Below are 18084 nucleotides of genomic sequence, written 5' to 3'. Positions count from 1 at the left end.
AGATCATGACCTGAGCTGAAGTTGGATGCTCAACCGACTGAGCCACCCAGGCTCCCATACATGGGATTTTTCAACAGCAACTCTGTAAGCCAAAAGACCATGGAACAGTGCCTTCACGATGTTGAGGCAATATTTCCAAACCAGAATTCTATATTCAGCCCAAACTATCAGACTTGTCTAAAGATAGGATAAATAATATTTTAGCATTGTCTCTAAAAATATTCTCCCCATGGCTGCTTTCTAAGAAAACTACTCCCACTAAAAGGAACAAATACACTGAGAAAGGAATCATCGTTTGGACAAAACCAGACATTTTGTAAAATCCAGGCAACAAATAGGAGCCCAAAGAAATCCCTAGGATGGCAGTGAAAAGAATACCAGGCATAGGCAACCTGGAGTGGGTCAGAAGGTTTCAGAGAGATTTCCTCAGGAAGATGAAATCTATGGAATACTTTATATATCTCAGTATCTTAAAGAAAGATTACACAATTGCCAAAGACCTTAAGAACATATATAATTAAGCAGTTAATAAAAATAAGATAGTTATTAACTCTAGGAATACAGTAATACTACCGACCAAAAAATTATGCAGGAAATGAATAGTAATCACATTTCCCATATAGCTCACCTATAAATTGCATTTAGTCATAGTATGCCCTCAATTTCGATCTGACCAAAATTACACTTGAACAATTTTGAAATGATAGGAAATGGCAAAGGTACTGGAATAAATGGAAAAGATTAATTCCTCTTCTTTCAGAGTATGAAGTGAATGCAGAAGCTGAAAAAAAGTTATCAAGCATGCTATATAGAAACAAAGATAAAGACCTACATATCCAGCTAAAAGAGATAAAAGCAAATGAGCCCTAAGGAAATAAAGGTGATTATAGTGGAAGCTTCTAATTTTCAAAACATATCATAACACTTTCTGACAAAACTATGTATTTATAACTAATAAAAACAGCTAATAGATTTATAGTCCTATAGTAGTCATATTAGACCCAATCACTGATTATTTTTCATATTATCCTATCACGTGTTAAATTCAGTCCTATTCTATGGATTTTTTTATTAAATGCCAATATTTTGTATCAGAATGTAATAGGGATAAACACAGATAAAAACTAGGCCTTGCTTCCATGTTATTTCATGAAGTTTAAAAAAATACAAGTTAAAGACAGATACGGGATTTCATGCCAACTCATTTTCTAGTCTGTTTTCAGTATCTTCTCATATTCAACATATAGAAAAAAAGTTATTTTGCTTTATCTTTGGAAGTAGGAGGAAACACTAATGTAGCAGCCATCTTTCAGAAGATAAATGATGATGAAGAATATTTATAATTAAAATTATAACATGTAGAGAAGACCTGGAATACAATCTGGTTTTTGGTGAGCTGTATACAGGTGGAAGGAGAATTCATACAAACAAACAGAATAAAGCATAGGTGCATACAGTGACTGAAAAAATCAGTCCATGGAAAGTAGGGTACAGCTGAGTCTGCTCCCTTTTAGCTGGTCATATATCACCATGCCAGACTTCTACCACCATCTATATGTGTCTATTTAAGGGAATCTTTATAAATGTTAGAATCTCCTGGTTCAAAAAACACAGGATGTACCAGGACTCATGCTGCTCTTGGTAAGAAAGAGGAACTATATTTCTATCCACAATCCTTTATCCACAATTCTGAAATCCAAAATACCTCATTGGAATTGTGAGATTTTAATGTTATTATTCCACTTAAAGTTAATAATCTTTTTTTTTTTAATGTTTATTTATTTTGAGACAGGATACATGTGTGTGAGCTGGGGTGGGGCAAAGAGAGAGGGAGAGAAAAAGTCCCAAGCAGGCTCAATGCTGTCAGCACAGAGCCCAAGGCAGGGCTCACTCCCAGGAACTGTGAGATCATGACTTGAGGAGAAATCAAGGCTTAACCAACTGAGCCACCCAGGCACTCTTAAAGTGAATATTCTTTTACTTTTCATTGCACAAATATTATCATTTTTATCATGAAATGCTACTCAAGACCCACTAGGGACATTTCCTACCATACAGTATATAGAAAGTACTATTTCCCAAAGTCTGTTAAGTTCTGAATTAATAGACACTTGTGTTCTTATGGTTGTTTGGTGAGAAAATGTGGAGCTGCCTTTACCTCCAGTTTTCCAGTGTACTGAAAGTCACATTTATTTGAAGTATATTATAACCACTGAAAATTGTACTAGAAATTAGAAAGAGATTATTTTAAAGCATATTAAAGTACCAGTATCTTTTCAGGGTACACAATACATTAGTGGAATATGTTACTCTGATCATTGGTCACCTTTATGGTTAGTAAATCCTGTAACTTTAAAGCATGTGATATAATGAACTAGTTAATCATTGACTGTCCCATCTACCAATCATTAACTCTTGACTATTAAACTGGAACATAGTATTTTTAAATATATTATTGAAATAAGTTCATCTTTTACAAAATCACATTAATAAAATTATTTTAATAAAGATTAAGATAGAATAGCTTTGAAATTCTAGCTGCCCATTCTCTGCCATTATTCACTCAAGCAACGTTTTTATTTTCTTGGGCCATGTGTTAAGAATCCAGAGATCAACAGTTTTAAGGAGCCTGTAATTAAATGTTTATTATGCATTTTTTAGATCTGATTTGTTAGATTTGAGTAATGTTATACCAAAGAATATAACTGAAAATTTCGCTTCCACCTATTGAAAAATAAACAGAATATTATTCTTTAGAGCTGAAGAATAAGATAGCATTATTTTTATATCCCCTAAATACTTCACAGTTATATGATGACTGAGCAGATCAATTTTTAGACTTCACAGCCAATGTTAAAGCTCAAAATATTTCTCAAAATGAATTAAATTTATGCATTGTGGAAAAGCAGTCTTATTATAACATCTAAATTTAAAAGTATTAAATTAAAAAACTTTTATGAGATCTAAATTTTAAAACAGTACAGATAATAATGCCAACAATGATTATTGAATGCCAATAATTATATCAGATATTCTCTCATGAACCTTATAAGCTTGTCATTTGTTTTATTTTCTCTGCTTGTACCACTTTTTCTTTTTATCAAACATTAGAGAGACAGTTTTACCAAACAAGAAAAAATAATCTAATAAGAATTTTCTGGAAAACTTTTAAAATAATAATTTATTCCTTTCCTAGTTTTATCCAGAAGCCCTGTGATACATAATGAATCATATAATTGTAGTGTGAGTGTTAAGTGGGGACTTGTGATATTTTGTCCTTGTTGCTGACCGTTTCATGTATGTATTGTATGTATTGTTTAGCCATTGTTTAAATTGTATTTTGTATGTTTCTTTTTTCCTTCCTTTGTGTCAGTCTCGAGAAATAGCATCACAAGTAAGTATTTTGTCTCCTTTTCCTCAAATAGCTTAATATGTGAATTCAGAGGTCTTAAAAGGAAAGAATATTAATGTTTGAATTCAGTATTTCAGATGTTAAAACAAATTGATTAAACTAAAGTGTTATAAATGCTCTATTTTCAAGTTAGTGTGTCTCTATTTCCCTAATAAGATCGTGAGATCATTTTACCTGTTTGTCTTCAAACTGTGTTTGTGTGTGAATCCAATCATACGTTTTCCTGTGTGGTGTGATTACCTGCTTGTCACTTAGTGGCTGTGGATTGTCTGTCTGTCCTTGAGTGAGGGGCCTCCCTTCAATGCAAGCAGCTGGGACTGAAAAGTGGTCATGTTATATGAAACACATCTTTTTGTGCACTTCCTGTGTAGGCTGCTCCCGTGGAAGGGGGTAGAACAATAGGACCTAGGATGGATTTCTCTAGCATACTTTTTAATGTTGAATTTATTCTTTTATAGTTTTAATTTATGTCATGAAGAAATCATCAGTTCAGTGTTTGATAACAGTGACCTGTGCTAATAATTGACTTATTACAATAAAAACAAAATTCTTAATATTATATTTGTGCACATGCACTTATATTGTGAAAACCTTGGTATTATCTTCCTGTGATTTGTATTTTTAATTTTATTTTCCATTTCCTTCACATAAACTATGATAAACAATTGTCATTAGAGTCTTAGCACTTAACACAAACTCCCAAACATTAACATAATGTAACCATTACAAATCTAAGCATTTTCAACTTTACAAATTGCATTTTGAATGTCAAAGCAGTGGTAGAAGTCAGTCCATTAAGTGTAAAACTTGTGTGCCAAAGGTGCCATCTGAGAGTACGTGTCTGTTTTTCACTTGTCGAAATTTGGAGAAAAGTTCTATCTTATTATATTATCCAAATTTTTGATATAATGACTGTTCCCTTACTTGCATTATATAATATCTATATAATAAATGCAAATTCTGTTTACTAAATTATTTTAAACAATTTAAATTTTTTATTTAAGTTTTTAAAACATAACTAGTCTATTTTTCAATATCCTTATTTTGTTTTATTGCATATTAAATAATTTAGAATTTACTAAATATATACTTAATGGTCCACATTGAAAATGTCGTGTTTGTTTGGCATGAAGATGGTCAAGGATTTCAGCTACCATGGCTGGCTGCAGGCTGAGCAAATTAAGATCAAATTTTAGATCAATGCAGAACATATCCCTGGCACATAATGAGTTTGCAGAACACGTTTTAGAGTTTTATTGTTGCCTTTTTAGAATGTTTTATAACACTTTGAGTTCAAATGAGATCAAACATATATTTCTAAATTTTTAATTTATAACAATATTTGACCTGACCAGCTGCACAATCAAAATTTCAAGTGCAGTGAGTTGGCATCTGTTATTTCATAAAATATTTCGTAACACGTCACAAGCAAAGTTGCTTCACCTTGCTTTTCATCAAGGGATTCTCATGTATAGTTCCAGGCCTGGTAGAAACACTTGCTAGGATTTTCTCTGTGTCCCAGGAAGAACAACATTTTCACTTGGTTAAAAACTTCATAGTTTTATGTTTAGAAGTGGAGTGAATCTTTTAGATGTAGGTTTTGGCTATGTTGCAGTTCTACATATTGATTCAGATGTTACACATCACCATCACCTCTTTTCTCCAACTTACCATTTAGATGCTGAAAGACAAAAGTTTGGCTCATTTCCGAATCATGGCAGCCTATTCCAAATTTACCCTTGGAACTTTCCCACGATTGCTTTCTTTCTCATAAGAAATTATTCTAGGTCCCAACATCTTTCAGTCAGTTCCCTGTGTAAGCAAACTGTCTTCTCTTTAATTTACTGGAAAACTTGAGTCTTACAATATAAATATCATTCTTATAATCCTTTTAATGAAAGAAAAAACTCTAATTGTACTTTGGATATGAAGACATTTCTCTTTGTAATTCCAGTTGTTTCTACAACAATTTTCATCTTTTCCAACTCTAGTTTTTGTTTTTAGGCTTTTTATCTCTCCTCAACTCTCTCCCTCTACCTTTGAATATATGTTTCCTTAATGCTCAAGAAAAATTTCCCCTTTTATTCTATTTTTTTCTAGTCTTATTCTTGTTATTAGAATCTGAGAAAAGTTCATATATGCTGTTTATTCTATTCCTTATCAATGTCTTCCACAATTTCCCCCATTACTGTATTTATCCTCTTCTTGAATCACTAAAAGTCTTTAGCCAGAATCGTTGGCATATTAAATTTCATTTTAATTTATTTAAACATCATATAACCTTTAACAAGGTTTATTATCTTCTACATCTTAAAATTCCTTACCTTCAGTTTTTATGTTATGAGTTACTTTCTTTACCTATTTTACCTGTTTTTATTGGTTTATTTCTTAATCTTTTCCCCTTCTTTCTATTGTTCAATTTCTGCCCAGAACAGCTCATTGTAGATGCTGCCAGTGTGCTCTTCCATCTGAAAGCTTGTCCTTAACCCATTGTCCCTAAGATTGGCTCTGGAGTTCAAGACTCCAAAGAGCTGCAGCGCTCTGCCTTTGTCTCCCTTCTAGGATCAGGCTTCATCTTTAATTTCTAGAAACTACTCCATTAACCTGAGTGTAGGCTAAAGTTCAAGTACTCTTGCCCAGAGGCCTAATCTTGATCTTTGAACAGTACAAAGCACTTTATTATTTTATTTAAATTCCTCACCATAAGCCAATATGGCAGACAATATTATTCTCATTTTTAAAATTTATTTAAGTTTATTTCTTTATTTTGAGAAAAAGACAGAGAGGGTGAGTGGGGGAGAGACCGAGAGAGAGAGAGAGAGAGGAAAATCCCAAGCAGGCTCCACACTGTCAGCACAGATTCTGATGCGGAGCTCAAACTCATGAACCGGTGAGATCATGGCCTAAGTCAAAACCAAGAGTTGAACGCTTAACGAACCGAGCCACCCAGGCACCCCAATATTATTCTTGTTTTTAAAGCAGAGATATGGTGGGGTGCCTGGATGGCTCAGTTGGTTAAGTGTCCGACTTCAGCTCAGGTCATGATCTCACAGTTCGTGGGTTTGAGCCTCGCGTTGGGCTCTGTGCTGACAGCTAGCTCAGAACCTGGAGCCTGTTTCAGATTGTGTGTCTCCCTCTCTCTCTCTGACCCTCCCCTGTTCACGCTGTCTCTCTCTCTCAGAAATAAATAAAACATTTTTTAAAAAAAGCAGAGATATAGGGAAGTTAACTTGACTAAGATCAAAAGCTTTGGAAGTAGCAAACCTGGTTTTAGAATTTATCACTGACACCAGAGCCTCTTTTAATCACAAAGTCTCACTGTAGCAGCTGCTACCAATTTCTGAACTACCTCTCCCTATTCCACCTGCTGCTCTGAGGTGTTGAAATGCTTTGTTTGAGAGTCAAAATAGGAGCTGACACTTGAACCATAAGCAGGCATTTACTACATTTATGTTTTATACAGTCTTTTGGTCTTTATCTACACTTGATCTTGGAACACTCGTTGTGTCTTGTGGTTTCAGTTATTACCTCTGTGTTGATGATTGGTAGATTTGTGTTTTTGTACTTCTAATTTATAAAATAAAGACAAACCTATTTTCTGCCATATCCTCTTCACTTTGTTATCTACCAGAACTAAAAATATTTATTGAGCACCACTAGGCATCAGATGCACACATCCATATGACTGGAATGCATCTGTAAACATACAAGAATGTATAGAACAGGTTAATGATCATATTCCTTACTTTACTCACATGATGCATGATTCATATAGTGGATATTTGATGCGTACTATATTAAATCAAATTTCTTATTGCTGGATTTTACACTAATTTATATTCTAGCCATTCTTTATTGATAATCTTTCCTTGTTTCTGGTTCAGTTATTTTGCCTGACCAAATGAAGAAAGAACTTGGTATCAGATGATCTGGATTTAAATGTTGACTTCTCCTTTTATTAGGTATATGTGAAATGGTCTATTCTCAACACATAGCAAAGTGAAGATGAAGTAGAGAGCATATGATTATCACTTCACAAAGTAGAATAAAGAGCAGATGTGTGTTAATTATTCATAGCTAATGGCAAATAATTCTGGGGCAGAGTACATAGAGTAACATAGATCTTGTTTCATCAGTTTTCATTGCTGTACCATTTTGAGTGGATGACATTCCTTAGAAAGCATTTGTGTCAATACACTTAAATTTATAAATAAAATAATAGTAAGTATTCTTGTGATTTGGATAAATACTTTGTAAGATTAGTCAAACACACACACACACATATATTCACTAACTTGAAATGCATTCTGATTTACACACACACACACACACACACACACACACACACACACAAACCATGAATCTAAACCCATCTGTAATTTCCTTTCACATTTTCTTTTATAGAAATTTTACTCTTGGATCTTTTCCTTACTTTACTTTACAATTATTTTAAAGTACTTTCTGGCTCTCATTCTTACCTTGTGCATTTCCACACAGGAAAGCATTTCTTACTTGCATTATGTCCCTACTCTAACTTAATAAGAATCTCATTGAAACACTTATTAGCAGGAAGCTGTTTAAGTGAATCCAATCTGTTTGATTTAATTTAACTACATAGTCATGGCTTTCTGTCCACTTAACATCTTAAACTGCATGGAGATCATTCTTTCACTCTGCACTGCCATAGGAAATAAATTAGGCCTTTAGTTACAGCTCCTTGTTGAATGGCCACTAGAGTCTACAAAATCAGAACCAAATGGAAAATTATAAGATTGATCTAAGTCACCTAGGTCTGCATATGGGAGTGGTGATCTGTAAGCAATAGTATACTTGGATCAATAATAATGTTTTGTGTAGATTCTTTACATGAGAATATGAATATTTATATCTACAAAGTCTTTTATCATTGTATCTGTTCTTTCTTTTTTTATTTTTGTTTTTTTTTAGAGGAGGTAGTGAGCAAGAGGGAGAGGGAGAAAGAATCTTTAGCAAGCTACATGCTCAGTACAGAGCCCAACACAGGGTTCAATCCCATGCCCCTGAGATCATGACCTTAGCTGAAATGAAGAGTCAGATTTTCAACTGAGTCACCGAGGCTCCCCATTATGTCTGCTCTTTAATTAAGACATTACATATACCACAGGAATTTTCTTTCCACAGGATCATTTATCCATAACTACCATATGTTTTAGGTCAGTGGTTCTCAAATGATAGAAAAGAGAAGGGAGGGGGGAGAGAAACAGTGTTTAAAATGTTTTGGGCATGGTGGAATTGGTGCTACATGCCTATTAGAATCACTGTAATGGTTTTTCATAAATTTAAATACTTAGGTCCTTTTTTTCTGGACTGTAAAGTGCTGGAGGTGATAGAATGATATCCTCCCTAACTTGCCCTGCAATGGGTAGCATCTACCCCCACACATATATACTCATGGTTAAAACCATTGCTTTAGGCTTTGTATTCCTGTAATTCTGGAAAATGATAATAGAAAATTGAACTGTGAAGAGGACAGAGCTGGCAATGAAAGTATGATTCTAATAATGTAAGGTTTGGAATGCCTTTATGAGGATGTTAAACCTATGTGCTTATTCAGTGCGCTTCTATTTGTTGATTGTTAGTCTATTTGTTGATTGTAAGGCAGTTTTTGGAGTTTAAAGCTATTCAGATGTATAAGCTATTCTTTACACACACACACACAGATAAGTATGTATAATGCATGAAAACCTAATCATAGAAACCCCAGAAGGATGTTTTATGTAGAAAGCAAATACACTCTATGTTTATTTATTTCTAGACATAAAATGAATGAATTGGTCAAATTAAACTACTTTTTAGTTTCCTTATAAACCAATATTTAATGATGATGAAATCAGTCTAAATTTGGGCCAGACCTTCATTCTGACTAGTGGACACACATCAGCATATGGAACACAGCAGTTAAATAACTATTAGAAGGCTTAAAGGGTGTCTTGAGACTTACAGAAAAAGTACTTGTGAAATATACGGTAATAGCAATTCTAATGCTGATAATATCACTCTCCCTTAAAAAAGGTAAGCATTATTTGGAGAAGAAATGCTATACCTTCAGAGAAGATAAAAACATTTCACTACTACACAATGAAAGAAGGTAGACATCATTTGAATTCAAAAGAAAACAATGAAAAATAGTGGCATTGGCTAGTGACATTTGCATAGAAATATGGCATAATTAAGGCATTTTCATTAAACACTTAAAATATATTCCTAAATACTACTACTTTAAAAAGTTATGCATACTTTAGAGAAATATTAACCCTTAAATATTGCACATTGCTATTTAACAAATCCATTTCTTAGGAGCACCAGTAACTTCTATAACATACTTGAATGAATGAAAGATGCATAACTTGTATTTAAAAAATCTCCCATCATAGATAATGCTATGGTCCTAAATAAGCTAATGATTTTTATTACTTCTTTTTCTCTTACTTGGTGCCTCTATAACAATGGCTATTTTTTATGACATGTATAGTAGAGGGCAAAAAAGCTGTAATAAGAACTATTTGACAATATTTATCACCCATTCCAGTCCATAAAAAATACTTCATTTTCGGCTTCCACAATAGTTACTTTTTCTATACATTCTCATATTCTTAATTTCTTATTTCTCATCTATTTCATATTCCCCGACTAAGGATATTGAAGTATAAAAGTTAAAATGAGAGCATTATCTCTAAACCACATCTATCTTTTTTAAAAACTTTTTTTAAGGTTTCTTTATTTTGAGGTGGGGGAGGTAGAGAGGCAGAGAAAGAGGGAGAAAGAAAATCCCACACAGGCTCCAAGCTATCAGCACAGAGCCCGACGCTGGACTCAAACTCATGAACCATGAGATCATGACCTGATCTGAAATCAAGAGTTGATGCTAAACTGACTGAGCCACCCAAGCCCCCCACTCCAACACCTATCTTTTCATTATTAACCTTTCCAACTTATATTAGTTAATCCTAAACATAAGCTTTAGAGGACTCTACAGATACAGCATAAAACTGCACACCCTAAAGCACAAGCTTGACAGTAGGCAGCAAGACAACTCAAAAATTTTGCTGACCAGCAGGATGTGAAACCAATTAATAAGCCTTAGGAAAGGATCCTCAGTGGCAGTGGCCATTGCCTACTTGGCATGCTTGCTGTGCCAAATATTGAGATCAGCCTTCATAGACATAAGGGACACCTTCACCCAAATCTGGTCAAAGTGTTGAGAATAACGATTCCACTTGTGTACCAAAAGGGTATGGTAAAGGGCTAATCACTGTATTGGTCTGAGTCTTCCAGAGAAACAAAACCAGCAGGGTATATATATATACATACATACACATGCATACATATGTTATATGTATGTATGCATGTGTATGTATGTGTCCATGAGTGTGTGTATGACTGGCTTATGCAATTATGGGGAGCAAGAAGTCCCAAAATCTGCAGTTGGCAAGCTAGAGACCCAGGAGAGTTGATGGTATAACTCTAGTCTGAGTTTGAAGGTCTGAGAGTCAGGAGAGCTGAGATGGAAGCTGCAGTTCAAGGGTAGAAGACTGGTGTTCCAAGTTGAAGCAGTCAAGTAGAATAGCCTTTTGTTCTACTCAGATATTCAATTGATTGAATGGGGCCCACCCACATTAGGGAGGACTACCTGCTTTACTCAGTCTACCAATTCAGATGTTAGTGTCATCCAGAAACACCCTTATAGACACACCCAGAATAATGTTTGGGCACTCTGTGGCCTAGTCAAGGTGACACACAAAATTAACCATCATAAATTCACTCTTTGTCAGTAGGCACCTTATACATCTCTTCAAAACATGCTTAATCTCTAAAGACAATAACAAGGTCCTAATTCCTTTTAATATTTTAACATGACATTTTGCATACAAATAAAAACATACTAACTCCTTCACCAAAGGAGAGCTAAAGTCCTTGAGTGATGTTTCCTTGTCTCCCTTATGTTCTGTAACTTAAATACTATGCTGTAAAATTAACAATGGTATAAAGCCTATACATTTTACGTTACATAATAAAGAAATAAGAGATGGAGAAAAACAAAAATATGTGCTTAATACACATGCACACAGGCAAATAAATTTATAACAAAGTAAGGAAGAAATATGCATGACAATTGCATTCCTTATTTCTGTAACCATTCACTTCCTCATAGCTTGTACTTATAACTACCTTTTTCCACTACCCTTTGTATTCTGTATTTTTGTTGCCATAAGCCAGCACCTGTCTGCTGAGGTGGCTCAAATCTTCATTCTCGTCTAGTGGTCTGGCCATTAGTAGTTCTATCTGGATTGGGTTCTTGTAGTTTTTATTGACCTAACCCACAGAGTATGATAACCCTAAGAGAACCCTAAAGGAACTCGCTCCTTTGTTCTCAGAGGCAGGGTTTTGGCAGGATGCAAATAGCATCCCTATCTGCCAGTGACACTGCATGCACCATTGGTTTTACTAGATCACAGAGCCCAAGAAGCAGAGCACTTGCATAGCAGTCTGAATCTCTTACAGAGCTTTTTTTTTTTTTTTTTTTTTGGTCTGGGCTACTAAAAATTGGCAGGTTTTGGGGTCACTCAGTAACACACCCAAATGAAGAATATGTTGCCTCAAAAGTCCAAAGAAGCCCACTAGGTGTTGTACTTCTTTTTTGGTTGTAGGAGGGGTTAGATGCAACAACTTGTTCTTTATCTTGAAAAGGATATCTCCCCTTGCCCCATATCACTGGTCTGTTTGAAATTTCACCAAGGTAAGAGTTCCCTGTATTTTTGCCGGATCTGTTTTCCACCCTCTGACATGCAACTGTCTTATCGGTAAGTTTTGAGTAGTTACTACTTCTTGTTTACTAGGTCCAGTCAGCGTAATGTCATCAATGCAATGGACTGGTGTGGTATCTTGTGGAAGGGAAAGGTTGTCAAGGTCCTTGCAAACTAGATTATGGCATAGAGCTGGAGAGTTGATATATCAGTGAAGTAGGACAGTGAAGATGTTTTGCTGCCCTTGGCAGCTGAGAGCAAAATGCTTCTGATGTTTCTTATTGATGGTGATGGATAAAAAGACATTTACCAGATCAATAGCTACATACTAGGTACCAGGGGATATGTTGGTTTGTTCAAGCAATGAAACCACATGTGGTACAGCAGCTGCAGTTGGAGTTGCTACCTAGTTAAATTTAGGATAATCCACTGTCAGTCTCCAAGCCCCATCTGTCCTCTGCACTCACCAAATAGGTGAGTTGAGTGAGATTGTGAGTGAGAATCACTGCACCTGCATATTTCAAGTCCTTGATGGTGGCACTGATTTCTGCAACCCCTGTAGGAATTTACTATTGCTTTTACTTTAGTATTTTCTGCCACTAGCAGTTCTAGTGGTTTCTACTTGGCCTTTCCCATCATAGTAGGTCAGTATGGTCAGGGAGCCAATGTGGGGCTGGAATTGGAAAAATATCCATAGGATGAGTTGGGACCTACTGAGTCCACTGTGTGACAGACCTGAGCTATTGGTCACATAATGTCAATAAGCTCCTACTCTGACTGGTGGACCAAAGTGATGCTTTGAGTGTCCTGGAATTAGAATCATTTCAGTGCCAGTCTCTAATAGTCTCTTTAAAAGGTCTTGTCATTTCCTTTTCTTCAGTGTACAATCACCCTGGTAAAAGGTTGTATGTCTCTGGGGAAACCTGGGAAAAAGATTAATGGTATAAATTTTTGGCAGTATGCCAGGTCCTTCCACCAAAGGAAGGAACCCTTCATTGAAGGGTTATGGTTCTGTAAACTGGCTCAAATCTGGTGATTATTTGAAAGGCTGTGATATTCTCTTTTTATGATTCAGGTTAGATTTTTGTTCACTTGACCTAGATGTTTTATGTTTATGCAGATCAGGTAAGAGTTTAGTGGTTTTCTCACCTATTTTACCCGAACACCATGATCAAGTAGCCAGCGCCATGGTTCTGTGCAAGTCAGATTATTCTGATTGCTGCTTTGTTCTGTTGTCCACTATATTAACTATGCTTGAGGAGTTGATTGCTACCACTGGGCCTGTACCTTCTTGGGATCCAGCTACTCCCATTGCATTCAGGTTTCCCAACTAAATGACTGCAATTACCAGTTTATGGTCTGGCTTAGGGAGAAGAGTGATCATGGAACTCTTCAAGGATACTGGGGCTCTGCTCACAAATGTATTTCTCACAATTTGGTGAAAGGAATGCCTTCAGGATCCTCTCACTGTGGGTGAATAGGTCTTAAGTGAGAAATCTACTCTTACATTCCAATCTCCTCAAGACTTTGAATCCCTTGCTTTATGTTAAACCAGATTAAGTTCTGTATGTCCAACTTGCTTACTGTGGGTCACCTTTTGGTACATGTTTTAGCCAACCAACCAGACAAACTGTTAGATCCCTTCCTACCTCCCCAGGCTATAACTTTCAATGCAGAATCTCTACTTAATGAGTCCATGTCAATAAATTCTGCCTGATCCAATTTTATGTTTCTTCTACCGTTGTCACACAGTCTTAATGTCCACTCCCACACATGTTCCCCAGATTTTGGTCTATGTAAATTAGAGAACTCAAGTAGTTCTTTTGGAGTATAACTTCCTAAACATGTGATGAAAAATAAAATAACTAATATATATGCCATCTATCTATCATCTACATCTTTATGAATCATTTTACTAGGACTCCTAATATAATAATACAGCCAATTAAAATAAGAGCAACATTCCCTTCTCAACTTGTTCTTATTAGCTCAGATGAATTTAAATTCTATGGAAGACAGTCACCATATAGTTAGTAATTACATAGCAATAATATTTAAGATCCTAAGGAAAGAAGAAAAAAGTATGATTTTCTGGGCCTGAAGCACTAGGAAGGGCATTAGGTAATTGAGACGCCTGTACACTGGTTGTATCTTAATGATAGTTTTGAAGGCCCAAGGGAAAAAATTAACCACAGTGTGGGAAATAGTATCAAGACAATAAATTAGCTAGGCTTCAAAATTCCACAGAGACCAAAGAAAGGAAAGATTTAATTAAACACACATACATGTACACACACAGGAAAAACCAGATTGCCAAGAATGTGTGAGTGAATTTGCAACTTAATGTATAAATTTAGAACATACAATAAAAAAGGAAAATGAACTCATGAATATAAGACTGACTGACTAGGATTAATTTTCTTTTAGGGATAATAACAGAAAGATAGGTACTGGATATGGGGTAGGGAAGAGGGAAAGAGAGAGAGGAGAAAAAAGAGAGAGATGTAATCTGTTCAACAGTAGTAGAAAGCTAGGATAAGTCTGTGGATTATTTAGCATTATCTCTAAATAGACAACCTGGAAATTTTTTTTCACTTGGACATACATTTTGACTTTGAAGTTATCAGATTGGAATGGTGAGTTAATAGAGGTTCTATGTGCTATGGGTAAACTTTATATTCAAAGATGAAATAGAACATGGAGATTAAATATCTGATTTTTAGATATGGAAAATGAAGTCAAGAGATTGAAATAATTTTTGACATTCCAACAAGTGATTAGCTTTTTTTTAACCCTATATTTGAACCTTAATTCTTGAGTAATTATTTGGCTTTAGAATTTATGTTAGAGAATTACTACAGAATTCTCTTGTTCTGTTAATTTTTGTCATGAAAATTGTGAAAATAGTCACTATTTTTCAAGAAGCTCAGTTGGTTTGTTCGAAGTCATGAGGTATTAGCTCTATGGGACTAAAAATACCATATAGTATTTGATTCCAAATTCAGCATATTTTAGACTATTCAGCATATTTTAGTTGTTTATTGTCTAGATACTGAAAATATGTTGAAAATACATCTAAATACAATGTCACTAGTTATTTTCTATCTCTTCTTAGATCATAGACTAAAGGAATTTATTAATCTCAGCCTTAATAGAAAATGGGGAAACATCTTTTTGTGAACTTTTTTTAATGCAAAGAAATTTTCATGAGACCCAAAGTTACTGGCCAAAGTGCATATGGATTAAATTTAGATGATGTCTCAAGTATTCTTATAATTTAACCTTCCTTTAATGGAAAACATTAGATAGGAATTCTTTTATAAAGTGTTAAACTAACATATCCTCAGTGGTTTCATTTTCCTCAGTTTTCTTTAGCAACAATTCAGGATGTCTTCAATCGTAAATCACATGGCACAGTTTAAGTCTATTTTAAAGCCTATAAAACTGTTCTTAAGGGAATCATGAATCTAGATTACAAAGACTCACTTTCAAACTATTGGGTGAATTGATTTATTTTAAAATACCACTTTGTTCCACAGATTGCTCAATAACCTTATGAATAACTTCAGTAAAAAATTGAGAGGAAGTTGAATTGAGTCATTGTGGGGGATATGTGTGTGTTTGTGTGTGTGTGTCCATGCATGTACATATGTTTGTGTGTGTTGAGTGTGGAGAAGAATGTTTAATATATATTGTGATTCTGACACTTTCTACCTTTGTGAAAACAATGAAACTAATTAAACTATTTTAGGCATAAGAAACATTTTCTGCCAATTCTCATTATTATGAAAAATATTTTTTAGCCTTTTAAAAAGCCATATTAAGTTTGATCCATATTTAGAAAATAATATAATTTTTAAAAATGATGTTTTAAATTTATATGAAAACTTGATTAGTCCTATGAAGTTTTCATGTCCTTATTGAACAATATAAATATGTTCCCAGAAACATTTCATATAAAATATGTGTTAGTCCATTCAAGTTGTTATTGCAAATTACCACAGGCGCTGGGTAGCTTATAAACAACAGAAATTGATTGATTGTTGACAGCTCAGGAGGCTGGAAGTGGGAGATAAGGGTGGTAACATTGTCAGGTGAAGGCCTCCTTCTGATCACAGACATCTCATCGGATAATCCTCGGGCAGAAGGGGCTAGGGATCTCTCTGGGGTCTTATTACTAAAGGCACTAATCCCATTCATGAGGGCTCCATACTTACAATCTAATCATCTTCTGAATACCCCACTTACTAAGACCATCACTTTTGGGGCTTAAGATTTTAACAAACAAACTTTGAGGGGATACAACATTCAGATCAGAAGATAGCAATAGCAATATGAAAATGTCTTTTTTCATTCTCGTAAACATTAGTGTTAAAATATTGATTTTTCATGTTTGTAATTATGTTAGTCTTCTGATAAGTAAAAGTAAAAAAATGTCACACCAGGTCCTCCCATTATGAGTAGAAATAGTAAAGAATAATTTATAGAAGCAGGGCAGAGCAATAAATCTTCACTTCCACTTAAATACTTACTCTTTTCTTCAGATTCACAAAACTCTAACTAAGGATTCTTGAGCACAGGGATTTGTTTGTAGCACCTTGATTTCCTGTAAAATACAGCCACTGATAGAGAAAACCACATCAGAAATATGAGTCATTCCTGTCTTTTTCATACCCATTTCTCACTTTTACATAACCCTTCCTAATTATTTCTTCCTCTTGTCTCCCTTTTACTTACTGTCTTTTCATATTAGATCATGAACCATAACATTAACTAATATTTAGTGAGCATTTGCTGAGACAGGCACTATATTGTGTACTTTTCAAATATTATCTCTTGGTTCTCAGAAAAGCACTGTGAGCAAAGTAAAAATATAATTACCACTTTTCCTATAGGGAAATGGGGGTAGTCTTAGAGAGTTTAAATTACATAACCAGGAATGCAGAACTGGTAAATGGTGAAACATGCATTTATACCCAGGTCTATGTTATGGCAGCACTTTTGCTTTTAAGCACTCTATCACCCTGACTCTAAGTTCAGGAAAAGTTCTTATGATCAAGGCACTTCTTTGTCTTCCAGCACCAGACTATTCCAGTAGATTATGGTGTGTCATGTTCAAAACACAATAGAGTTAATCCAAATGATGAGATGACAGCAAGAAAGTATATTTATAAATAGACTTAAATTTTTTTTATACATTTATTTATTTTTGAGAGACAGAGACAGAGCATGAGTGGGGAAAGAGCAGAGAGAGGGAGATACAGAATCCAAAACAGGTTCCAGGCTCTGAGCTGTCAACACAGAGCTCAATGCAGGCCTAAACCCACGAACCCCGAGATCATCACCTGAGCCGAAGTCGGACAAGTAACTGACTCAGCCACCCACCTGCCCCTAAATGAACCTTTTTAAAAAACACACAGGTGTACACACACATATTCGCTATGCAGGAATAGAATAACTAATGTTTATTTCTACTATAATTGTTACTGTCAATAATCATTCTGACTAGGATGTGTTATTATTATTATATGTAGAAATTTATAGTTGGTACATATTTTCTGTATACATTAATGTGTTATAGGTATTTGCACAACATTTCAATGAGATAGAAAATGGTTATTATTCTTCTCATTTTACATAGTGGTTAAAGCAGATGTGTTGTAGGAACAAAGCTATGAAATATCCAAAATGTCATCAAATTTGTGATCTTAATACATAAAATTCAGTACACTTTTCATTATGTCATATTGGAAGGATGGGAGAAACACCTGCAAATTCCAAACACACAAAGAACAATCTGTGTGTTGTCAGTTTAGATTTCTTAAAATCAATCTTCAAATCCTTCAAATTCCTTTTTTCTGTACTTATATGAAATATACAAAGAAATGA

The 18084-nt window shown here is 34.7% G+C and overlaps 1 protein-coding gene across 3 annotated transcripts in view; it reads left to right on the top strand.

Moving 5' to 3' along the window:
* KCNT2 (potassium sodium-activated channel subfamily T member 2) overlaps positions 1–18084 on the top strand; it is a 355813-nt gene that overhangs the window by 311365 nt on the left and 26364 nt on the right. The window contains exon 24 of one of the 3 annotated variants that reach the window (XM_039217452.1): positions 3374–3394. The exons of the other annotated variants lie outside the window; for them this stretch is intronic. Within the exon in view, the coding sequence (XP_039073383.1) occupies positions 3374–3394 (21 nt within the window). The remainder of the gene's footprint in view (positions 1–3373; positions 3395–18084) is intronic. 3 annotated transcript variants of the gene reach the window in all.

The sequence above is a fragment of the Hyaena hyaena genome, unplaced genomic scaffold (assembly GCF_003009895.1).
Source record: "Hyaena hyaena isolate Hyena2069 unplaced genomic scaffold, ASM300989v1 scaffold_692, whole genome shotgun sequence".
Taxonomy (NCBI): domain Eukaryota; kingdom Metazoa; phylum Chordata; class Mammalia; order Carnivora; family Hyaenidae; genus Hyaena; species Hyaena hyaena.
This window is presented reverse-complemented; position numbering and strand designations above follow the sequence as displayed.